Raw genomic sequence first — 27,585 nt, 5'->3', positions numbered from 1 at the left:
TTTCCTTGCATTCATTGTTAGAGGTAAAGTAGTAAAAATTAAGTCCAAGTTAGAATTGAAAACCAAACTATATATTCATTGTAGTATATAAAGCCAAATCATTAGAATCAGGTTGGCAAGTCTTGAGTGAACTAGCATAGGTCCCCTTGATGATCCAACAAATCACATCATTTCCACTGAGTGAGTATTCATAGTAAAAGAACCTTTAAGTCGCATTGTGATCTGACTTTGCAGGCTTAGCACAAGAAGTGACTTTATGTCAAGAGAGAATTGAATATTTGGTGTTTCACTTCGAAACATTGAGTGTTTGATACTGAATGTTGTGGTGGAACAAAACTCACATCAATACACCCTAGTCTTGATTTTCTTCTTTTGTCTAGTTGTATAGTTATTTTATTTCTATTTTGTTGTATGTCATCCGAAGATGACTTCCATTTTTGGTGGGATGTTGTTGTTAGGTAATTAAGTGATGTTATTATTTGTCAATTAGTTGAAAGGTAGCTAGTTGGGAATGGTTGTGACCTTTGTTGCTCGCATCCCTTCGACCCTCATATATGCCATGTATATTCATTCGATGGATATCATTATTGTGTTGTTGTTGAGTACATTGTTGTCATACATTGCAAAGCATTTGATGGAATTAATAAAGAAGCAATAATGATCTCTTTGATATGCTGTGTTATGTTGCATTTTCTTATATTCTCATATGCATCAAACTAGTTATGCTACAACACCAATTAATTGCAAGAAGGTAACAAGATCGATCGTCAAAACACAATAATGAGAGCACTTTAGATCATAAAAAATGATAGCACTTTAGATTATATCGAAAAAATCTTCAATAAAATAGTATCAAATCAACAATAGAATAGGGCGAGGAGTCACTCCCACTAAAATTGCAAGTTGCAAGAATAGGGAGGGTCTTGCAACTTCGAAATGGAAGACAATGAACTTCCAGCTGGAGTTCACAAATGCAAATAAAAATATCCAAATCACATCTGTACAACAATAACCAACTCAGCCTCAAATATGGCTCTGAAATTTTTTACAAAGGATTAAAAATGCGCTAACACGGCCGAAACATTACGAACTAATAAATTAAAAAGGGCTCGAGAGATATTATTATTAAATTTTGGGGCCATACACAATTAATATTATATTATATTATTTAATTATATTGGCACATTTCATGCATTTTGAACACCTTATGTTAAATTAAAAAATTAAAAAACAACTAAGGGTCTAATGGATTACCCTAGGAAAGTGGATAGGACAAACTTTGGATTTGATTTCATCATTAATAATGTAGACCACTCCTCTTGAACAACAAAGGCCACCAGATTTGTATCTCATAGTAAAAAGCTAATGCATAGAAGTGACTTGTGACTAGAGGGAGAGCCTTTATAGGGCTTTCATAAGTTTTAAGTTTTAATTTGGAAGATGAGATCTTAGCAAGCAATAATATTCTTATAAGTACATGGAGAAGACCATATAACACAAGTAGCTCCAACATGCAATATTGGGTAGAATTTCAAGCACGAAACACTTGTCATCTCGTGTTTTCAGATTACATTTGTGGTTTGTGTTGTCCTGCATTTTGTCACCACAAAATGTAGGTAATAGTACGAAACATTTTCAACTTAGTTTCACATTTCTCTGAGTTAGTTCTTTATTTAATTGGATAACATTGATCAACTAATCGATTCCAATTGATATAATGAATCCTTTTATGGAAGGCTTTCATCAAATCTTTTTCATCTTTCTATTTGTCGATCCTATGTATGATTTTTGAGGCCTTTAATGCCCTTTTTCTCGTTTTGAGTGTATGTTTGTTGATTTTTAGTCCTTTGGTTTTGCTCAAGTCATTGCTTTTGGTTTTCCCTTTGATTCAGTATATCTTAGGGCTCAATCGGAGTTGGCAATCAAAATATATGACCATTTTAGTGCCCAAAAAGTGGACTCTCTAGTTGTAACTGCACAAATTAAAAATATCATGTTATATTTTTAAATTGACATCCACTCTTTGAAAAATATAACATAAATTCACTCTATGTTATGTTTTTAAATTACTTTATCATTTTTATTTTTTACTTAAAGTAACTATAGTGCACTTTATGATATATTTTTAAGTTGAGTTACTTTTTAATTTTTCACTTAAATGACTATATTAACTATATAGTTTGATTTAATTTTTGAGTTTTAAATCAAATGCTCTAGCAAATATTACTTTTAAAATGATATTTGCACATAATATTTTTAATATGATAGTGTAAATGTTATTTATGGCCCATTTAAGTAATATTTCATCAAAAATCAAATTGCCATGTGCTTATTTAAAATACTTAAGTTATGCATCTCATTCTTTAGACCCATTTGCATATTTTTGCATTTAGAGAATGAGCTTTTGAACTAAAGCATGTAAATGCTTCTTATTCAAACTATGCAATGACATCCCAAGAATGAGCTACACATAAAGCATATTTTTAAAATATGCATACGCACTCCAAGAGTGCATCCAACATGGGAAAGCACATATTGCATGTTTTAAAATATGCATATGCATCTTGAGAACCCATTTTTGCTCAAGATGCATATTTTTAAAATGAGTATATGCACTCCAACTGTGCATTTTGGCTTGGAGAAGCCAAATACATGTTTTTAAAACATGTAATATCACTCCAAGAGTGTGTTTGGACTTTATATCCATGCAATGTTCTCTTAAGAACCTGTTTTTGGCTCATAGGGCAAAAACGCCCATGTCTTTGGCCTCCAAGAACACATTTTTGGTGATTTCTCTTGAATTCTTTCCTGGTGACTTGAAAGTTTTCCCTCAAGAGGCGTTTTTGCATCCTCATGGATTTCCATGCATTTGGCAACCTCATTCATGAAAAAGACATTTTATTTCAGCCTCATTTGGAGCCACGTTTTGGACAAAAACACCCAGATTTGGGCCTTTAAAATTCACATTTTTGCCAAAGGAGGGGTCATTTTGGAGTTTTGATCATTATAGGTGACATTGAGGGGTACATTTTTGCATTCTAAGGTGAAAATTACTTCATGCAATGCTCTCATGAAACCATGTTTTTGACAAAAACGGGTTCCTTTCATGCATTTTGCAAAAAACTATTTGTGCTTTGGTGTTTGTTGACCATGTTTTTGGGCATATACATGGAAAAAGCCTCATCTCTTGCTCATTAATCATTCATCATTAAAAGGTTGAAGAAGTCTAAGTTTGTTTGAAGTTTCTTTCTCCTTCAGCGGGAGATTGCTTCTCTCTTTCAGCATTCTTTAGCTATATTGACCAACGGTGCCTTCCACTTTACCTCTAGGAGGCCACCCAGCTCCATGAGCATACCCTGCAGTCATCATACCTCAGCATCATATCTCAGATCAGCTCATCACCTCCTTTTTCTCCCCCCTGTCTCAACCACGAGGCGCGAAAAGGCCATCTAGTATCACTCACTCTAGATCGGTGAGACATGGCACCATTTTTTCCAGGTAGTGACACTCCTCCAGCGGTTCTCGACGATGATCTAAGACTCTGGATTGTCCACAATTATACCCTTCTATGACCGATTTCTTTGTACCAAGGAAGGATCCCTAGTTCTTACCTTGGTTTTTTTGGTTTCAGTTCTTGTTTTGTATCTTCTTGGACACCATTTGGTGGTCCTATTGTTGTCTCTTTTGTTTGTATGCTCCATAAACCCTTGTGGTTTTTTGTTGGACATTAATATTATTATCTTATCTTATCTTATCTCCTTAATTTTGGCACACAGTCATCAAGTAAGTGGACATTTTCCTTCTTGCTAACTAATTCATATTTATCTTTCTGATTTTATGCATGTTTTAGCTTGATGTTTCACACTTGTTGATATAGATGCCATGGAAAGTGCATTTTCCCTTTAAAAATGATGAAAAGTCTCATTCCCATGTTTTTTGTTTTTTTCCAAATTCCAAATTCGAGTTTGCATATTGAAGTAGCTTGCTTGTTGACATGTTTGAATCTTTTGCCAAAGGTATGTTTTTCTTTTGTGTTTTGTTTGTTTGCATATTGGTTTTTCTTCATTTTGAAGAAGTTGCAAGTTCTTTCCCAAGACCTTGAGCATGTTTCATTTCACTCTACGTTCCATCATCTCATGCAAGTGCATCATTTCATTCCACCCCCATCATTGTGTAATGTGCCAAAGGTGAACTTAGCCTGAAAGCGATCTTGACCCTAAGGGAATTTCCAAATTCGAGTTTGCATATTGAAGTAGCTTGCTTGTTGACATGTTTGAATCTTTTGCCAAAGGTATGTTTTTCTTTTGTATTTTGTTTGTTTGCATATTGGTTTTTCTTCATTTTGAAGAAGTTGCAATTTCTTTCCCAAGACCTTGAGCATGTTTCATTTCACTCTACGTTCCATCATCTCATGCAAGTGCATCATTTCAATTCACCCCCATCATTGTGTAATGTGCCAAAGGTGAACTTAGCTTGAAAGCGATCTTGACCCTAAGGGAATCTCGTCCTGAAGGGATTCTCTGTTTGGAGACAATTTTGATCCGAAGGGGACCTCAATCCAAAGGGAATTTTGATTCGAAGGGAAACTCAGTCCGAAGGGAAACTCAGTCTGAAGGGAATCTCAACCTGAAGGGGAACTTGATCCAAAGGGGAACTCGGTTTGAAGGGGATCTAGTTCCGAGGGGGAACTTGATCCGAAGGGGATCTAGTTCCGAGGGGGAACTTGATCCGAAGGGAATCTCGATCCAAAGGCAAGCTCTAATATGACAGTAAAGTTCCGCTCCCGACTACACGTTGCTTGATACCCAAATCTAGAAGTAAGCTTTAGAAACCCCGAAACACAATCCGATGATGTCCGTACAGTATGAGATGTGTTGGCCGAACGGTTGACCTTATAGTAGTATAGAATGTGTAGGATTGATTAGGCGTAGCGGAGACGGAATGCTCTGTCGGTGACAGGCCATATGATAGGTGTGGAGGTAGTTTGTACAATGTATGCTAGATGACTGTACAATGGTCAAGTTTGGCCATGGGGAGATGGCTGTATAGTAGTCGAGTGTGTGAGGGTGAATTTAATGGAGGTCTGTATGGTGGGGCAGAAATGGATCCCTACAGTCTGAGAGTTACAAGTGGTCGTACGGTGGAGGAAGGAGGATGATGGAAGGTCATTCACTACAGATTGAACCCCAATCTAAGATGCTTGAACAATGTGAACAATATATTTGCCAAACACGCCAATTAATGCTAGTACAAGTATTTGCAATCCAATTCCAAATATATAGATATATGTATTTGCAAAAAAAGATGGTGTGCGGATTTGCTAGGTCCGAGCAAGTAATATAGAGATGGAATAGGGTGAGGGTTGAATCCCACCGAAACTGGATTAGCCAAGTAGGGAAGATTCTTCACTTCTAAAATGGCGAACAACAAAGAATTCCACTGGAATTTGCAATATAAGAAAATATAATCCAAATCGCATACCAACTACTACCTACATGCCGTGCTGAAATACCCTTTGGAGGAACTCCCGAGGGTTTGCAAAGATAACCGACGACAACAACTATGGATACGATTAAAAATAAAAATGGGTTTGAGATATACTAAATCAATCAAAATCACAAATACAAATATTATCAACTTGGGCCCCATATTAATTAATTAAAGTAACTAATTAAAGGTCCTTTTATTGTATTATTTAAATTTTGGGACCAATTAATTAATTAATTAAATTAAATTATTACATTAAAATTTGGGGACATGACGCATTGCATATCATAACACTTCACATCTCACTCTTTATATGCAATTACGTGTATTTCCATCCATCATCCGTGTGTACATGTAATCTCATTCTCCATTCCCACTTTCCTGTATCTCACTCTCTACACCCAATTGCATGTCATGATTACGTGAAAATTCTTTTATATGTAATTGCATCTTGAGAACCCGTTTTTGACTAAAAGTCACTTTCAAAAGGTCAAAAAATGTCATGTGCATGCATTCCCATGTACTTGGACTTCACCTTTCCTCAGAGATATCTACAAGAGCTCATTTTGCCTCACTTTCTAAAGGCACATTGCATCCATTCCTTTCATATGCAATTACAGTTCATGAGCAAATTACATGTAATTCCACTTTCCATGTCATGACACATTGCATCTCATTCTCCACATGTGATTACATGTAATTTCAGTCTCCATCCGCAATTACATGTAATCTCATCTTCCATCATGTAATCTCATCCCTCATATGTGTTTACAACTTTACACATCATTTCATTCTAAGAACCTCATAACATGATTACATCAAGTCATGATTGCATGTAAATCACTTTACATGCGATTGCATCTAAAGAACCTAATTTCGATTAAAAGTCACTTTTAAATTCAAAAGTTATCGTTTGCACACATTCCCATGTGCCTAGCCTTCATTCCTCAAGGTATCTTTATAAGAACTCGTCCTTTTCCCATTCACATTCACATGCCATCCATCTTCCTAAGTCCCATTTTAGCACTTCACATGTACTTTCCATATCACATTCAATTCATTGCATATGTTCCATGAGTATCTAATCAATACTCTGAATATACTGTTCCTTAGAGATCCATTTTGCCAATATTCTTATGGAGTGAGAATCCATATCTTCCAATGATGGATTCAATCCCATTGAAACTTTCATGTTGCAACAAGTCAAGATATGCCAAAATTCTATAAAGAATGAAGATATCAAGTGAAGAAGACATGCTTTGATTTTCAAGAAGCAATAATTCTTAAGACCTAAGTTCATGTAGGAATGCACCAACAGTTTGCTTCAAACAAAAAGAAAAGAAAAAATGTTAAAATTGTTGGTGGAAAGTTGTTTCGAGTTTACATCTGGGCATCATTGAAAAGGTATTCAAAGTGTCAGAGACTCCATAATGTGCCAATCTACAAAGGAAAATTCATGACAGCTCGAACGAGAAAAAGCTTGATCACATCAAGTTTTCAAATGACAACGACTAATTCATCAGAGAGAGTCAGAGGCTATCAAAAGACACAACACCATGGTTATCAAGGTAAACGTAGTGTGAAATATGCCAACCTAGCTTTATAGCTTTATAAAAGAAAAAAAATATGGCATTGGTAATATGCAGATTAGAATATTCAGATGGTTAACTTCATACAATAGAGAACCTACCAATACACCTTACAATATGTATTCCATTCTTCCAAATTACTACCACGTAATGGTTTTTATGAAATTTGCATATGATCACGTTAACAAGCAGTCTAGGGGTGTAGCAATAAAGTAAGCAAGATGCAAATATAAGAGAGATATGGAGAACCTGTTACTAGAGATAAGTGGTCGGCCCTCATAGCAATGATGATTGGTGATACACAAAGGGGACAGTCTTCTTGTCTGCAGTGGAGAATATGATTATTGATGTGGTTTGCTGGCACTCGTGTACTAACTAGAGCTCCATCAAAATCCCTATGGTAATGTGCTTCGATGTAGTAATAGTGGTTTTGGTCATGATTTCCCTTTCAACCCCTTATAGTCGTCAAACAAAGGCTTGCCCGCTAACAAGAACTTGTAGTCTACGGTAAGTTCAGATATATCCCGTTACCATCTGATACCTCTGTGGTCAATCCTATAGTTTGAATGCGATTGTTAAATGAAGGTGATAGAAAACCCAACTGAGCAATGACGTGACTGGTCTTAGGGAATTGTTACCTCTCCAAAGGTACCTATTTCAAACTCCCACCGTTCTCTTCAAAGTGACCTAGTTATCTTTGTAGGTGATTAATCTCTTACTACTGCTGCCCTACACATTCATTCATACTCCTTTGAATATAATGGATATCTGTTCACACATTTTCACCAGATGATATAACCAAGAGGTTCAAACATACTTACAATGCATGTCGTCTCCCTGCTCAATGTAGGTCTGCTGAGATAATGTGCTAATCTGCATTCTCCTTACTTGAAAACTGTTGAAAGCTCCAAAGAGAGGCTAGGGTTACATCCAGTTTCTCAAATTCTCTTAAGGGGTTTCATCCATACGAAAGCACAATCACATTTAAGCAACTTGTTTGTATTTTATCAATATCATGTTACATAGTATGAATCCCAATGTTGCTCCTTGCTTTTATAACCTTGATGTGAGGGAAGATGCAAACAGCTAAGCAATGTGGGATAAAAGCCAAAGTTGTCTTTTAGTCACTTAAGTTACTTTTGTCATAAAGTGACTTTAAATGATAAAGTAACTTAATAAAGTGACTTAACCTTAGGAGTTCCCACTTAAATATCTCCCCCAATGAAACCAAATAGACTCCTGTGACTGGCTGACATCCTCAAAATAAATTTCGTTAGCCTATCCGAATGGAAAGATAGACCAACAAGGTGCCATTATGTCTAGCGTGGAGAAGGGGACATTACACAGTGACACAAAATATAGGAATTCCTAATCTAGTGATCATCCGAGATAGCATCGCCAAGTACAAGGCCCTTCAAAATAATCCCTAGGATTATTTCAATTCTCTTTTGTCTTTCTTCTTCTTCTTTCTTGTTTGTCATTGAAGAGGATGTATTACATGAAAATGTGTAATTACATGCAATACGACTTGCATGTGTAATGACATGTAATCCAATAATTTCTCTTGTTAGTTAGACCGGGTCAAAATTGGTTGAGTTGCTCCCACTTTTTCCTCCTTTTTCTCAACTCCTTTGCCTATATAAAGGAGAGCCCTCTCATTGTAAAAATCATCTTTTGTTGTATGCAAGAAAGCTCTGCCACATTTGTGCAAGCATAACTTTAATTGTGTAGTATCAATTTGGGAGAAAAGTGAATAAAAGAAGCACTTGGATTCGAAGCTTTGACTAGAAGCAATTGTGATAGAGCAAATTAGAAGCTTTGACTGTAATTTGTGCCTATTGTCTTTGATTCATGTTATTATTGTGTGTTCAATAATAGAGCGTAGTGAGTTAAGAAGCAATCCGAGCCAAAGCTTTGACTGGGAGCGGTTGTGGTAATATATAGACTACAAGCTTTGGTTGTAGCTTGTATTGCCGTCTCAAATTCAAGAAAGGTAGTTAGAACTTCCTTACTTCTGGAAGTCTTTGCGCCCGAGTGGTAGAGGTTTTTCTTATAGAATAGAATATAAATCAACTACTTCTAGAAGTCTTTGTGCCCCAATGGTAGTGATTTTTCTTATAAATTAAACAAACAGGACTTACAGCCAAACCAGTACACTTTCAATCAGCCTTTGAGTTGGTCTTGGTTTATCAGTATCACCATTTTCAGCTACAAGATAGAAGTGTCGTTAGAGATTTCATCTTGCCCATTACTCGCTCCACAAGTAAGTGGATTCTTTCTTGAAAGTTAAGAGGAAAGAATATTGGTAACACCCCTTACAAAATCTATCAACTTTTTGCTTACCTTGAGTTGATCCAATGAGAAGGGGGAGCCTTCTCTTTAATTTAGGAGAGACTTAGTCTCATATGTTTTGGCTAGTCTACCTATTTTGCAATTGGATTTTACCCAAAACTATCAGTTGCAAAATATCCACCTAATGGTTTGAATGATATAAAGAACATCATTTGTTTTGTTCTTCTTTCCATCAATTATTATCTTGCCTTTTCCACAAATTGGGATAGATTCTTCACCACCAAATTTTACTGATCCTCCATTCCATTGCTTGCAGTTGATAAACTTTTCTTCTTTAGAAGTAATGTGATAAGAACATTTACTTCCAATTATCCAAGCGTTTTCTTTTTCTTTTGTGTGGAAGGCATCCATACAACCATTGACTTTATCAGATTGCAAGGTATTGGACATCTTACACTTGTTGACGCCATCCATTTTGTCATCAATTCTTATTTCCATAAAGAGTGTTTCATCATTTGAATCATTTTAATTTTCTTCTTCTAAGAAACAACTACAATAAAGGTTTCTTTTGAACTTCTTTCTTTTACTTCTATCTTTCGACTCAATAAAATGACATTTAGAAGCAAATGACGAATTCTACCACAATTAACACATTTGAAAGGCAACTTACCTTTGTATTTGCTAGTGGCTTTCTTTAACCTTCCTACAAAGTTTGGTGCAGCATCTTCAAACTCATCTAGTTGATCAGCATCATCCTTTGTCTTTTGTCATATCCCGAAGGGATATTTTCCACAATTTTTCTCAAAATACAAATTTCAGAATGCAACAGATGATTTATGCAATTTAAAACCAGCAAATACCCAGTAAAATGATCATATAATATACCTCAGAATTCATTATTGCATTATAAATCAACAATAAAAATAACGTGCATAGAGATCCAATTTTACAAACAACAGTAACAGTCAGATTGGAAATACATAGAGAAGAACTTGTAACTCAAATGTGAATTCTGATGAGAATTCACCACCAATGCTGAATAGGTCTGATGTCCGATCCAATGAGAAGACACTGGAAGTTTCCATCCTTAGGTTCTCGAAACTAAAAGCCAAAGCTTCCCCTTTCTCCAAGCGAAATCTGGAAAACTCCAAAATCCAATTATATCCAAATGAATGAAATATTCTCTTTTTAATCCTCAAAGTTGTGATTCAGTTAACTCCCTTCTCCTGTCTTTTCATCTCATTACCCCTTTGTCACCTTTGAGCTCACTCTAATAATATTAAATTGTCTCTTTTTTAAGTCTACATTAAGCTCTCAAATTTTCAAAGTTAAATATTGCATATATTTGGCCTTACTTTTGTCAGTGTCCCATAAAGGGGACATTACATCTTTTTACTAACTTTGAATGCTTCCTAGCTTTAGGAGCTTCCTTGTTAAAGTGTCTAATTTCTAATGCAGTTTGAGAACCATATAATTGATCTACTGAATACTTATAGCCAAGGTTACCGGGAGACGGGGAGACTTCAAGGTCTTCAGTACTGGTATTGGTACTGGTACGACAAAATTTTCAAATAGGAGATGGGGGTATTTGGAGACGGCAAATTTTTTAAAAATTTTTTTTAATAGTTTAAAGAGTCTAATACTAAAAGTAAATACAAAATTTGAAAATAGTAATACTGTAAGACTAAAGTAAATAATAATAGTAATGTCACATTAAAAATTAAAATAGACTCATAGAGTCAAAGATTTTAAAACTCACATGATCACAATATTGTATCTCATAGACATATTAGTTGTTCGAATATTGCATATGATCACCATCATATCAGATTGATAATCGCTGAGATTATCATTACATATTCAAATTTTAAATTCAAAAATGTATAGTTTGATGCTGAATTGCCGATATGCAAACAAAAATGAACACTTTGTACAATAAACAAAAAACAGAAATATATCTAGTATTAGTATGTCGATGGTACTCTATCATCTACTCCACAAGGTTGTGATCATCCATCTCAAGGTCTTCAGCTATCATCCTCTCCAAAAAATCATCACTCTCCAAAAATATTTTAAATGATTTAATCATTTAAATTGTCAAATAAAAATAATTTTTTAAAAGTGTTTCTAATTTTTTAAAGTTATTAATTTATTAAATAAAATATTTTAAATGATTTAATCATTTAAATTGTCAGTGGTCTTAATTTTTGCATTAAAAACATTAAAATGAGGGCTAAAATATATAAAATTATTTAATATTATATTTTACATTTATATTTTATCAGGAGACTTCGGGGAGACTTCAGGAGACTTCGTCATGAAGTCCCCAACCTTTTTTGAGGTCTCCGGAGATGCGAAATGTCTCCGAGACGCAACTTTTAGGGGGGAGACGGGTCTCCCAGTAACCAGGCTTATATCAGTCATTGCTTTCCTCAGTAGCAACAACCTTATGGCTACAGCTTTTATCAAGAGACCTAAGTGTCTTTCATAACCTCACCATTTTTTATTTCTCCAATAGTGCCTCTAATTTCATTTACCATTTCATCTACCTGTAGCATATAGTTAGCAAAGTCTTCATCTTTTTCTGTCATTAGAGTTTTAAATCTGGTTTTGAAATTTTGCATCTTCAGCTGCTTCACCACATCACCTTCATTTATAAATTGAGCTTATCCCAAGTTTCTTTAATAAAACAATGAATCACCTTTACTAGTTTTGGATCTGCAAGTCCATTTAAAATTTTATCCCTTCTCTATGATTCTTATATGCCCCAATCTCTGTAGGATGTGTAGGGGAGCAATACGAGGAGAATGGCAAAGACTTTCAAACACTGAAACCTAATGAGGATAAATGTGCTTCCATTCTTACTTTCGAAGAGTGAAATTTGAACCATCAAACTTAGGATCATTGTGAGATCATACATGAAACACTCACCCAAGATTCCATGCGGAGGTGCCATATGAGTATGATAAAAGACTCACCAAAAAGAAATATGCAGAACACCATAGGGAATGTTTTGTATGGCAAGAAATTTTTTGGAGCCATACACTGCATGGTGTTGACTTACGCTGCATGGGGGATGGTGAAATCCATACTAGGTAGCTTCTCCAACATTTGATTGGTATAAGAATGATTCTGATCTCTGTTTTGTACTTTCAGGTTTCTAATGGGGTGAAATCTTGTCAACACTTCCTTCCTTTGGTCTTAATTTAAGCTTTATAGACATTTTGACATTGCACAACTTTCTAGTCACAGATTCATTTAATTATTATTTTTTTGTTTAGAGGATGCTAATTATTTGAGGGTCATATTATTTTGGAGTGTGTCTATGACTCTATTTTCTACAGTTTTCCTATCACTAAAATGAAAAGTTTGAGTTCAAGAAGCAAGGTGATCTTGCAAAAGCAATTTTTGTTAGTCTTGAAAGCCTTGATTTGATGTTGAAAATTTTTAATGATCTTAAAAGTGATCTTTACCCGTTTTGTTTTAATATTTGGAAGTTTATAATGTTAACACTATATTATTCTTTTTTAAAGTTTTCTTATTTAAATTTGTAGATATTGCCTTTTGTAACAATAAGACAAGCATTAAGTGTTTCATCTTAATAATCATGTGATTGTTTTATATTTTGGATGATAGAATTTATGGTCTTTTTGCAGGAGGAATTGGCTAGATTTTTTTTCCGTGATGGAAGAAATTTTGATTTTGATGGTTTGAATCTAATCTTAAACTATGTTTGTTTATCTCATTTTAATCATGTATTGAGGAATGATCTAATTTGAAAGTAAGCCCGTGTAATGTACCCAAACTGAAATCTTAAACATGTTGCAATTTCTGATAATATTTTGTGAAAAAGTAATTACTAATCAAATTTGAAATTGCTGATCATCTATGTCAATTTCTAGGATACTTATTTGTAAAAGCAAACAATATGGAATTGAAATTCCATAGTATAATATTTTCATAATATAAATGTAAACCCTATGTTTTCTATCATGCTCAGATCTAATCTATAACAGATAAAAATCAGAATGTTAACCAAGCCCTATAATTTATCAAAATTTTAATTTCTCAATGCCAAACAACACCAATAATAATTAGTGAAAACTCATTACAGAATACCGTTTAATAGCACCAGAAGTAGACCCATATGAAATTGTGAATATCAAAATATCAGCAGAGTTTCTTCGTTAAATATAAATTGTTCCCTTTAATAGGCTGTGGTAGATTGCTAATGCATTACACAGCCCCTTAAAAGGCATAGACTTGAGCAGAAGACAAGGACTTACATGTGGTGTGCTTTACTCAATAAGGGATTACTTAAGCCCCTCCAAAGTTTGTGCTTCACAATCAAATCTGATGTATTCAACGCTACAATGCTGACTAATCTCGTAATATAAAAGCAGAAATCAATAATATAAGCAACGATTGAAAGTTGTAATACTGTGGCAGCCTAAATTCGTGCAAGTATCATTAACGTGATGGGCAGATGGATCGACACACTGAACAAATAACTACTATTGCAGCTAAATACTTGTTACTTTAAGCATTAACGATGATACGAACTCAGTAAATTATTAATTTGTTTAACTAAAACAATGGTATAACAAAAAATATTAAAGACCACAAGAATAATATTGGATAATTAAAAATAATGAATGAATTCAAACTTTTAATAATGTCATCAATATGGATTTTGCTTGGAAATCTGAATCATTTGGCAACGAAATTATAATTGTAGATCCTTGAATAGAATCGCCCAAAATGAAGATGATGGTTTTTCTTCTTGAACCCAGGAAGAGATTCCAAGAGGTTTTCTGTCCTTTAGGATATGCCAACTGAGGTTTTCTGTCATGTCCCCTTCTCCGCACTAGTGTTATGGTGCCGGGTTAATCTATCTCCACATCCGGATAGATTAATGGCATCAACAATCAGGATGCTTACCAGTTACACAGGAAATTGTATCTGAAGTACATCATTTATTATATTAAAAGTGCTTGGATAAAGTTACTTTATGTCAATAAAGTCATTTACTTTATAAAGTGACTTAAGTGACTATAGGACCTTGCCTTGGGATTTACACACAAGAGAATTTTATGAAGTCAAATATTTGTTCTCACTAGTTGCTTTAATGTGACTAGAAATACCAAGGACGAAAACCCTTGGAATGTGGGCAAGGAGCCTGGACGTAGCCCCAACTCCATTCAGTTAGTGTTAGTTATAGTTACAAGATATTCTACAGTGGCAGATTCTAAGTTCCAGATATCTTGAAGAGTCTACAGTTTAAGAGTTGCATGGTATTTGGGAAACTCACGTGGCAGTAGCTTATTACCTCAAGCACACCTTAGGATCATTATACAGGAGAAACATAGTGATTAGGAAGAGTTTACTGGCATCTTGTGTACCAGCGGCAAGCATAAGCATTGGGTGAGCAAAGCCGAGGTTGATTGGGTCACGAGAACGTGTAGAATAAGCAAGTAATCTCCTGGCAAACTTCGCAGTAAGGCATATTTAGCAGATCTTGGAACTAGGAAGTAGATGGCAGCCAGTTACATGGAGCTTGAGTAAGCTGACTCTTCTCAGCATAACGTCAAACGACCAATACACTTTCATTTTCAGGTGGACAGCTACAGACCAATTCTTTTGAATAGGCACATTCCGGTTGCACACAGCAGTGGACGTGAAACACTCACCTCTTGTAGGGACTGTGATTGCCAGCATTCCCCACCGCTGGTCTGTACATGACACGCAGGTACCCAGGTCTAATCTATTCCATTTTAGAATTGTGTTTGTACTTTCAGATGTGCGGTTATCATATTTTAAACTGCAAGTATGTTCTGTAAGCAAGCTCAATATATTTGGTATGTTTCCCAGTTGTGAGGCTATGAGCTAACTGTTTGCTTAAATGACTCTTAATAAACTTTTCCAACTTTGAGGTGTTTCCTTGAACTGTGGGTTCTTCATTGTTTACAAACTGTGTTATTATGCCAACCTATAGAATCTTGATAAAAAGGTGAAGAGTAATGTATGCTCAGTCGGAAATATAATTAGATTATAACACAAAATCCAATGTTCAGTTAGTCTGGAACAATTTCTAGTAAGGTTCACCAATTGTTTGTTACAATTCCTATGATCTGAAAAACTAGGATAGTTCATTCATTATTAGTGCTGACACAAAAAAATCCTAGTTCAGATTATTACAGTGGTATGAGAGGAACAAGACTTGCCATCTTGTGGGAAATAATAGAATTTTCGCAGACCATTTTTTCCAAAATGACAATCGGGAATGAGTAAAAGATAGTATAAGTTCAGTCATCTATAGCCGAAACAAGCAGGTTCTTTAGATCACATTGAAATTGAAGATAGTTTTTTAGTAGATGAGGAAGTAATATTTGGAACAGGTCAACAAACTGATATTACTAAATAGGTTGATCATTCGAGACAGGCAAAGTAGGTAAACAACATCTGAATGGCACATCTTGAAACTAAACAGGACAGGGAAGTTCGGGAAACATTGCAAGCTATCAGGGATGGACAGAACAACATTGCTAATGCTCTTCAACAACTATCAGGTACTATGCACTAGCTGGCCCCAGCCCATAGAAGAGCACTGAGCCGTCACAATGGAGGTGGTAGTGTAGCTGGATCTCTCCGAGCTATCAGAGATCCCACATGTAACACTGATAGGCCTTTAATGCGAGTGTTTAATGTAGAAGTAGTACCACCAGCAGCACCAAATTTACTACCAAACAATGTTATGGTAATGTTTGATGAATGAGATTTGTTTCCCGACCCTATTAAATGAAATTTGACCTTTGTCCAATACCTAAATCAGAAAAGGGAGGCTGATAGACAGCAGCAAGATAGGAGGCCGAGGGCACCAAACGGGGGCCTAAAACATGCTATGAACAAGTTAACTCTCCCCACCTTTGATGGCAGCAGTCAGACATCCGCTAGAGCTTGGATTCACAAGCTTGATACATATTTGACACTTAAACTCATGACAGAAGTGGAAGCCATCAGATTTGCAACAATGCACTTTAAGGGAGCATCGTATGATTGGTGGCATCAGGGATTAGTCAGCTAGGATCATGGCCTCATAACTTCATATGAGATTTTCAGCTCCAAGCTGATTACTTGCTTTGACAGGAAAGATATTGAAGTCTATTACAGGGATTTGGCTCAGTTAAGACAGAGTGGGTCTTTGGATAAGTTCACTGATGAGTTTCAGTGTATATCAGTGATGGTGCTAGATATGTCAGAGCAGTGCAAGGTGATGTTATTTACAGAGGGGTTACAGGACAGATTTAGGGGTTTGGTTAACGTACTTAAACTAAACACCTTGGATTAAAATTGCCTATGATTTGGATTCACCTTCATCACTATTGTAGCCTCCGAAGAAACCCTATAGAGGGTCTACATCGACTCAAGGGAACAAAACCCAACAAAAACCAAATCGTCCTAGATTAAATTTTGAGAAACGTAATGAACTCAGGGGGAAGAAATTGTACTTCACTTGCAGGAAACCTTGGACCCCCGATCACAGATGCCTTGGTAAAGGCAAGATTCACTATGTAGAGGTTCTTTTTGAGGATGAAGGAGAGCAATAGGAAGGTAATGATGTTGAGGACAACGAGGAGGAAGAAGTTGAAGAGCAACACTTTAAAGATAAAAAGAAGGCCACTATGGAACAACATCCTGTTATAGCCACTCTTTCTAGTGATCCAGCATGTCATCTTTTCAGAGTAAAGGGTGTGGTTAGGGGACAATGCATTGTTTGTCTTTTGGATATAGGAGCATCCCATAATTTGTTTAGCACACGGATGGTATCTAAGAGAGGATTGCAGACAGTTGACATACCCGAGTTCGAAGTGAAGGTAGCCGGTGGTGAGGTTTTGAGTTGCACAGAGAAAGTATCCAGTCTTTAGATATAGTTTGATGATTATCTTTTAGAGACTGATTTCTATGTTGTTGATTTGGATGGGTTGGATGCCATTCTGGGTAGACAATGGTTAAGGACTCTCCGTAGGTACACATTTGATCACGAGACTATGCGGTTGGAGTTCTCACAAGGTGATCGGTTGGTAGTCCTTAAAGCCATACTAGATAGTGGGTCCAGGTTAATAACAGTTCATAGGATGGAAGCCATTTTGAGGCACAATGATATCGAATGAGCAACACAGTGTTTCATCTCTTCCAAGGAGATACAGGAGGGTATTTGAGGATTTACCCCCTGGGTATTCCACCAGATAGAGGGTTTGAGCATATCATTGAGCTAGAGGAGGGTGCCAAACTTGTCATTACCACTCCTTATCGTCATCCCACGCATTACAAGGAAGAGATAGAGAAGACGATCAAGGAACTTCTAGATATGGGACATATCAAACCCAGTTCCATCCCCTTTGCCTCTTCAATGGTGTTGCTTAAGAAGAAGGACAGCACCCTTCGGATGTCTATAGATTACTGCGCCTTGAATAAGAGAACCATTAAAAACAGGTATCCGATTCCCTGCATTGATTAGTTACTGGATGAGCTTCATGGGGCTGTTTATTTCTCAAAGATAGATCTTCGATTAGGATACCATCAGATACGAGTCTGAGAGAAGGATGTGCATAAGACAACTTTCAGATGCCACTATGGACACTACGAGTTTCTGGTGATGCTATTTGGGCTTACTAATGCACCAGCCACTTTCTAGTCATGCATGAACCATATCTTCAAAAAACAGCTACGGAAGAGTGTCTTGGTTTTCTTTGATGACATATTAATCTTTAGCAGGATGTGGGAAGAACATTTACAGCACTTAGATGAGATCCTTAGCCTCATGGAAGAACACTTTTTATTTGCAAAAGAGTCTAAGTGCGAATTTGGGTTAACTGAGATTCTCTATTTGGGTCATGTGATTGTTGTCGAAAGAGTTAAGGTGCATCAGGAAAAGATTCAGACAATCTTGGATTGGCCCCCACTGAGAGATGTATTTGAGTTGCGGGGTTTCCTTGGCCTTTGTTCCTATTACCGGCGATTCGCCAAAAGTTTTTCCTAGGTAGCAGCACCCCTTACCTATCTAACACGGAAAGGGGCATTTAGGTGGACAGAGGATTCAGAGGCAACATTTGATAGACTGAAACAGGTGATGAGTACATGTCTAGTACTAGCACTTCTTGATTTTTCTAGACCCTTTGCTTTGGAGTTCGATGCTTCGGGAAGCAGAATCAAGGCAGTTCTGATGCAGGATCGTCATCCCATAGCTTTTGAAAGCAAGAAACTTAGGGGCAACGAATTACTATATTCTACTTATGATAAGGAGATGCTGGCCATAATCCATGCCTTAGCCAAGTTTAGACAATACTTGGTGGGAAGTAAATTTACAATGAAGACCGATCATAACAGTTTACGTTACTTCCTGGAACAGAATGAATTGAATGAAAGGCAACAGAAATGGGTCATCAAGGTCCAAGCATACGATTTTGATATTGAGTGTGTCAAAGGGAAAAATAATATAGTTGATGCACTTTCCCAAAGACCCCCAGTGCTAGAGTGTTGTGCCATTTCTAAGATTTCAGCGGATTGGAGGTCCCAGCTATTAGTGGAGTATTCTAAAAATGCTCACGCATGTCAGATTATGGATGGTATACTTCAGGATGACTGGTACAAGGTAATGAATGATATTATATATTACAAAAATAGAATCTACCTAGTACCCGAATCTAAACTAAAAGGGGATATTATGCACACCATATATGATGCACCATCAGCAAGGCACCCAAGTTTTTTCAAAACCTACAGGCAGATTAGGGAGAGATTTTCTTGGAAGGGGCTAAAGGACAATGTATTGCAGCATGTTAGAGTGTTAGACTTGTTAGGAAAACAAGTCAGAACAGGGCTTTCTTGCAGGTTTACTTCAGCCTCTCCCTATTCCAGCTCAGAGGTGGGAGAGTATCTCCATGGATTTTATAGCAGAGTTGTGTAGAGTCTAGGGCAGAGATTGCACTTTTGTGGTGGTAGACAGATTGACTAAGTTCACGCACTTCTTTGCTATTGTCGTGGATTGGTTAGCCTCTCAGGTGGCTGAGTTGTTCTTTTGAGAGGTTTTTTGTCCCCATGGATTACCCAGGACTATTGTGAGTAACAGGGACAACAAGTTTCTCAACACCTTTTGGCAGGAGACTTTTAGATTAATAGGTACAGAGTTAACCCCCAGAACTAGCTATCACCCGTAGATGGATGGTCAAACCGAAATAGTAAATAAATGGGTGGAGGGGTGCTTGAGAAATTACATTGCAGGTCAGCAGAGAGCATGGGTTAAGTGGCTTTATTTGGGGGAGTATTGCTATAACTCCACATATGTCTATTCGGATGACTTCTTTATGGTTATGCACTTTTGTGGTGGTAGACAGATTGACTAAGTTCGCGCACTTCTTTGCTATTGCCACGGATTGGACAGCCTCTCAGGTGGCTGAGTTGTTCTTTTGAGAGGTTTTTCGTCCCCATGGATTACCTAGGACTATTGTGAGTGACAGGAACAACAGGTTCCTCAGCACCTTTTGGCAGGAGATTTTTAGATTAACAGGTACATAGTTAACTCCTAGAACTAGCTATCACCCGTAGATGGATGGTCAAACCAAAATAGTAAATAAATGGGTGAAGGGGCGCTTGAGAAATTATATTGCAGGTCAGCAGAGAGCATGGGTTAAGTGGCTTTTTTTGAGGGAGTATTGCTATAACTCCACTTATCATATGTCTATTCAGATGACTCCTTTCCTTGCTCTTCATGGTTACGAGCCTCTCTCTTTCATTGATTTAATTTTATAGGACAACAAGGTGCCATTGGCCAAAGATTGGATTTTGGATCAGTAGGACATCCTCAGAGCTCTCAGGGATAATATTCAATAGACACATAACCAATAGAAGTTATATGCTAATCGGCATCATACGGAGCAGAGTTTCAAGTTGGGTGACAGGGTTTTTCTTTGTCTACAACCATATATGCAAAGCTCCTTGAAGAAAAGTGGATCAGAGAAACTTAAGCCCAAATTTTACGGACTGTATTGCATCACCAGGAGGGTTGGAAAGGTTGCTAATGAGTTGGATTTGCCGGGTGATAGCTGAATTCATAACGTATTTCATGTCTCATGTCTCAAGAAGGCCATTGGCCAGTAGATTGTTCCTTCAGAGGGTTTGCCTCCGCTTGATGAGGAGGGTAAGCTTGTTTTGGTTCTGGATGAGGCGATTGAGACCAGGGAAAGGAAGCTGCGAAACAAGATTGTCAGAGAATATCTAGTTCGTTGGAAAGACTTACCATATGAAGATGCCACTTGGGAAGGTGAGTCTATTTTGTAGCACCTAGCATTGAGATTGCTTGAGGGCAAGCAATTCCAGGAAGGGAGGACTGTCATGTCCCCTTCTCCGCACTAGTGTTATGACATCATGTTAATCTATCTCCACATCTAGATAGATTAACGGCATCAAAAGTTAGGGTGCTTACTAGTCACACGAGAAATTTTATCTTAAGTACATTTATTATATTAAAAGTGCTTGGATAAAGTTACTTTATGTTTATAAACTCATTTACTTTATAAAGTGACTTAAGTGACTGCAGGATGAAATTGTTGTTTTATCCCACATCTCTTATTCCAATGTTCTTGCCCTCACTTTGAGGTTATAAATAAGAGACCTTGCCTTGGGATTTACACACAAGAGAATTTTATGAAGTCAAATATTTATTCTCACTGGTTGCTTTAATGTGACTGGAAATACCAAGGACGAAAACCCTTGGGATGTGGGCAAGGAGCTTGGACGTAGCCCTAGCTCCATTCAGTTAGTGTTAGTTACAAGATATTCTACAGTGGCTGATTCTAAGTTCCAGATATCCTGAAGAGTCTATAGTTTAAGAGTTGCATGGTATTTGGGAAACTCACGTGGCAGTAACTTATTACCTCAAGCATGCCTCGGGATCAGTATACAGGAGAAATGTAGTGATAAGGAAGAGTTTATTGCATCTTGTGTACCAGCGGCAAGCATAAGCATTGGGTGAGCAAAGCCAAGGTTGATTGGGTCACGAGAACGTGTAGAATAAGCAAGTAATCTCATGGCAGACTTCGCAGTAAGGCATATTCAGCAGGTCTTGGAACTAGGAAGTAGACAGCAGCCAGTTACGTGGAGCTTGAGTAAGCCGACCCTTCCCAGCATAACGTCAAACGACCAATACACTTGAATTTTCGGGTGGACAGCTACAAAACAATTCCCGTGAAAAGGCACATTCTGGTTGCAGACAGCAGTAGACGTGAAACACTCACCTCTTGCAGGGACTGTGATTGCTAGCATTCCCCACCGCAGGTCTGTACATGACACATAGGTACCCAGGTCTAATCTATTCCATTTTAGAATTGTGTTTATACTTTCAGAGGTGCAGTTATCATATTTTAAACTGCAAGTATGTTCTGTAAGCAAGCTCAATGTATTTGGTATGTTTCCCAGTTGTGAGGCTATGAGCTAACTGTTTGCTTAAATGACTCTTAATAAACTTTTCCAACTTTGAGGTGTTTGCCTTGAACTGCGGGTTCTTCATTGTTTACAAACTGTTTGTTATTATGCCAACCTACAGAATCTTGATAAAAAGGTGAAGAGTAATGTATGCTCAGTTGGAAATATAATTAGTTTATAACACAAAATCCAATGCTCAGTTAGTCTAGAATGATTTCTAGTAAGGTTCTCCAATTGTTTGTTACAATTCTTATTATCTGAAAACTAGGACAGTTCATTCATTATTAGTGTGGACACAAAAAAATCCTAGTTCAAATTATTTCATTTTCTGTCTTTGAATGTGTTGGATAATGAAGTCCGATGGTCAGGCCTATTCGACTTCTCATTATTTCTCTCCATCAGTTGTTCATTTGTTTTCTTTGGGAGACTTTGAATAGGCATGACTGAATAACGTAATTATCATTGTATTGCCAATGCAAATAAGGATAGAACTTCAGAATTTGAAAGCTACAAATTGAGGCACTGATGATTTAGACAGACCTCTCAATCATACCCAAGAAAAGAACCTGGCTGGAATGGCTGATGAAGAGTGGGAGAAAATGGATAAGACAGCAAGAATACCAATTTTCCTTTGTATAAGGTAACATATATTTTAATGTTGCAATTTAGAAATTAATAAAGGATTGTGAGATAAGCTTTTTGACATGTATGAGATGGCACCCCCTTCAAATAAAGCTTTTGTTACGGAAGGATTGTGCAATTTGAAGATGGAGGAGGTAACATGTCACCATCTAAATGAATTCAATACATCAATCAGTCAATTAATTTCATTAGGTATAATTTTGGATGATGAAATCAAGTCCATATTATTACTGTGCACTCTATTGGATAGTTGGGAGGGAGTAGTAATGGTGATCAACGATTCAGTTTTTGGCAAGCAAGGAAGTATTTGAAACTTGATGATGTTGTTTGAACTCTCCTTAATGAGGATATGAGGATAAAAATTCAAGCAAGATCCTAGGGAGATGCTTTGGTATTTGGTAATAAAGGAAGACCCCAAGTAAGAGGCAAAAATAACAGTAGAAGAAGATAAAAAATTAACGAGAAATCTACGTCTAGAGGTAGAAATGTAGGTTGTTGGTCTCATGGAAAAGTACACACTTGAGAAGAATTGTTGGTCATATAAGAAGGTGCAAATTCAGGAAAAGGAAAATGAAGATAACCATAGATATGAATAGGATGAAGGTGTATTATTTTTGTCTACAAGTGCAAGTACAATGAATATGTGTGGCTGTTGGACTTTGGGGTTTCTTGTCATTCAACTTGATGCCTTAAAGCTCTCAAAAAAAAATTCAAGAACACGAACTTTGTTAAGTCTACCTCGGTGACAATGAACCATTTGACATTGTTGGTAAAGGTGATGTGATGTCGAGATTAAAAAATACAAGTAAATGGTTGTCATGGGATGTGAGATATGTTCCTAAACTCAAGAGGAATTTGATTTCTGTGGGACAATTCGATGCTTAAGGATGGTGCATCACTTTTTCTTCAAATACTTGGAAGGTGACAAAAGGAGCCTTAGTAATTGCAAAAGGCAGCATATTGTGCACTTTGTATGTGCTAGAGAGTCACACCAAAGTGGGAGCTACGGTGGTAGTTATGAGCAATGGGATGGTGTAATGCCCCCTATTACGACTTCACTCAATTTACTATAAACTTCCTTGCTAGGGTTTGGATTGTGCTTGGGAATGGTAATTTACTTAGTCTATATAATGTTCTGCCAATTTCCAATGATTGACATACATCACTTTGCATGTAAATCAAATTGAACTTGGCAACAATTAAGGATTCTTAATATATTTGACAACTTACATACTTAAGCCCTGATTCCTTACTCCACTCCTAAACATCAACCCTAATAATGATGGAGAATTACTTGTCCCTAGGGCGCTTGGAGGCCAATCTACAAGTAGGCTCCCTAAGGTAGTGGAATGCATGTTCATACCCATCTTAGGACTTTTCTGTTAAGGCATTGGAAATACATGTCCTTACCCATCTCGGGATTCACCTAGTGTGGAATTTGTTAATGTTTTTCCCATAAATAAAGATAAACATCAATAAACAAAATAAAAATCACTAAGACACAACAATTTATCCTGGGAAAACCCTCCTACTTGAGTGGAAAAACCTAGCCACATCAAAAAAATCTCTCTTTTATCAAATAATAGAGGTCTGAGTACAATGCTGCTAATTGTATACAACACTCATCACACAAAGCAATTATGTATATCTTGAATTGAGAGTCTCTTCACATCATAAGCGAAAGTCTTCATTTTCGAAATATGAGTCGCTTCATATTTCGAATCGCATCCATCTCTTTGCATGTTGCATATCTTTTTGTATTTCCAAAGGCATGTCTCTTTGCATGTTGTATGTCTTTTTATATTTCCAAACATGTGTTTCTTTGCATTTCGGCATGTCTCTTCATATAAAGAACAATAGATGAATTTCAAGAAACCATGACATATCATCTTATGTAGATATTTTCTCTCATGGCTATAAAATTTCAACACTCCCTCTTAGCAAGAGAGAATATTCATATGTCTTTCCATCTCTAACATGATAACATAAGAAGTCGCAAACAAAAATCAGTAACAAAATCTCATAATAGAATTTATCAACATAAAATTGTCATTTTGACCTGACATTCACCATGACTACTCCTACAGGGTGAAATGAAAGAAAACTAAATCATAGAGTCACACGACTTCCACCATGGCTACTCCTAGAGGGTGGATCCATGTAATGACATGTCTTGGTAAACTCTTTTTTATGCCTCAGCTTAACTTGTATCTTGCAAAAATTTCTAGAGGTTTCATTGTACAAGATAATTGAGGCAACTCGATTTCAATACCAAATAATAAATGCTAAATTCAACTCCAAACATGCAACTAAAATCTACATGCAGAGATGTACTCAAAAAGCTTGACCTACATCTGTTTTAAGCAATATGCATAAAATTTGAATTGAAGGTGATTGACAATACTCTGTATCATTCCTGAATATAAATCATTAAAGAGGTGCCCTTATTTATACTCAGTCGGTGTTAATAATTTCAATATTCCAGATTTCATTGAACTGTTGATGATAATTAGTTCGATATTCAGTATTTTCAGATTCAAAATAATGTTCAATATTTGATAAGACTCTTACCATATTCATGCAAGAATGTGTGGTTTGAAAATTTGTACAATGTTATTGCATTGATTGAATATGTATTGCATCTGGAGTTTCACTATAGAAGCTTGGAACTTTACATTGGTATTAGAGCTTTCATTCTTGCTAGCCTGTGGAGAAAATCACATAGTCCAGACATATGCAACAAGGACATTATAATTTTCATAATACCCTAGTCAGGCAAAACAGGGATTCTAACATTTCAGTAGAATCATCTAGTTCATCCATACAGGTTGACATTGAAGATGGTCATACTGAAACAGAAGAAGAAATAATCTTTGAACAAAACAATAACATGGGAGAAGCAGATGATGCTAGAGATCTTATAGAAACATTGCTTAGGAGCCAACATGATATGTAGAACAATGTTAATTGTATGACTAATTTGATGACTTAGTTTATGGCCCATAATCTTAATCAAAATCAGAATAATGCAAGGAGAAATGGTGGTTGGGAGGATCATTCAGTAAATAACTAGCTTGAGGGTTCTACAACCTCAAGGCCTTCCATGCCAAGCTTCACAACTAGGAATTTATAGCTTGAAAGAGAGCCTTCGATTATAGAACTACAAGAAGAAATATATTAGGATTGGTTATAGTCAGGGGATGAATTTAGATCATCAATGACATTTAGAGAATATTTGGATGTCAGGATGAAACATAGGCTTAAGGGACAACAGGGTTACAACAATGAATTGCAGAGAAAAATTGTTAACGTCTATCTGTTATTTTGATGCATTAGGAAAAACAACAACTAGAGCTTGGGTGCAAAAACTTGACACATATTTCCAATTGAATCCTATGATGGAAGATGAAGCAATCAAATATGCAACCTTACATTTAGAGGGTGTGGCACATGAGTGGTGGTACCATGAGCAAATAACTTTGGGTCCTGATCATATTAGCACATATGCCACTTTCACTGAGAGACTCATAGACAGATTTAATTCTAAGGATCCTAAACTTCATCTTAAGGATTTAACTCTGCTCAATCGGACAAGAACATTGGAACAATACATTTCTAAATTTGAGAAGTTAGTAGTCCTAGTAAGATTGCCGAGAGGCAAAAAACTGTTATATTTATTGATGGGTTGTTTGATGCACTTTTAAGGTTCGGTCAAATCCCTAAATCCATCTTTACAGGCAACTATTAAAAAGGTAAGGGAATTGGAACCTTCTTCAAAAGGAAAAACCTTTGAAGGATCACCACCAAAACCAAATAACGACAAAAAACCTTTTTTAGTAAAGACATGCCTCCAAGAGTCAAGTTGGATAAAGAGGAGCGTGATGAACTTAGAAGGAAAAGGTTATGTTTTAGTTGTAAAGAGGCATGGGCAGTGGGTCATAGATGTTTGTGAAGAGGGAAAATTCATTACATCGAGGTAGTATCAGATAGTGAAGATGAGGAAAATATAGATCCAAACCCAAAGCATAGTTATAAAGCCCCAAAATAAGATCAAGAACATAAACAAGGGAAAGGTGAAATAGCATCCATGACAGGGACTCTCGATTACAATATTTTTAGAGTAAGAGAGGTTTTACAGGGACAACAAGTTATTGTTATGATAGATAGTGGTGCTACACATAATTTCATTGATATTGCTTTTGTCAAAAAACGTGGCTTACATACAGAGAAGCATGAAGGATTTGATGTTCGAGTAGTAGGTGGTACTACTTTAGTAAGAACACATAAGGTTCCTCAACTAAGTATTGTTTTTGGTAAGTATATAGTTATTTTGGAAATTCAATGGTTGGATACTTTGGATAAATATTCGCATAGTTTCAAGCCCATGGAGTTTTCTTTCAAAATTGATGGGAAAAAGGTAATTCTCGGGGGAATGTCAAATGGTGGACCTAGAGTCATCTCTGTTAACAAGATGGAGGCTATTTTCCAACATGGCAATGCCGCTTGGTCAGCACAATGTTTTATCTCGACCAAGGTAATAGGTTTTGAATCTACACATTATCAAGATGACTTCTTGTAGATTTTAGATTCACATAGTTTTGTTTTCAGTGATATACCCCCAGGAGTACTTCCAGATAGAGGTTTTGAATATACTATTGAATTGGAAGAAGGAGAAAAGCCAATCATCGCTACTCCTTAGAGACATCCTAAGGCGTTCAGAGATGAAATGGGAAAAGCTATTAAGGAGTTATTAGATATGGGACATATCAGGTCCAGTTTGATTCCATTTGCTTCATCAATAGTGCTGGTCAAAAGGAAAGATGGAACTCTACGCATGTTTATAGATTACCGTGCCTTAATAAAAACACCATAAAAAAAGGTATTTGATTCCCCGAATCGATGAATTGTTAGATGAATTACATGGTGCTATGTATTTTTTTAAAATTGATTTGAGGACAGGGCATCATCAGATTAAATTAAGGGAACAAGATATTTGTAAAACTACTTTTTCATTGTCATTATGGTCATTATGAATTTTTAGTTATGCCTTTTGCATTGACAAATGCTCTGGCAACATTTTAGTCTTGTATGAATC

At 36.4% G+C, this 27,585-nt stretch overlaps 1 protein-coding gene across 3 annotated transcripts in view; it reads left to right on the top strand.

The window, feature by feature from the left end:
- FHY1 (Haloacid dehalogenase-like hydrolase (HAD) superfamily protein) overlaps positions 1-27,585 on the top strand; it is a 190,296-nt gene that overhangs the window by 61,001 nt on the left and 101,710 nt on the right. For all 3 annotated transcript variants that reach the window (XM_089791784.1, XM_089791782.1, XM_089791785.1), the window contains exon 3: positions 13,025-13,076. In XM_089791784.1, coding sequence (XP_089647910.1) covers positions 13,025-13,076 — 52 coding nt within the window. The remainder of the gene's footprint in view (positions 1-13,024; positions 13,077-27,585) is intronic.

Source organism: Cupressus sempervirens, chromosome 7 (genome assembly GCF_028749045.1).
Source record: "Cupressus sempervirens isolate cs-2001-9-10 chromosome 7, ASM2874904v1, whole genome shotgun sequence".
NCBI classification, from domain to species: Eukaryota; Viridiplantae; Streptophyta; class Pinopsida; order Cupressales; family Cupressaceae; genus Cupressus; species Cupressus sempervirens.
The sequence above is the reverse complement of the archived record's forward strand: the minus strand, read 5'-3'. Positions and strand labels throughout refer to the sequence as shown.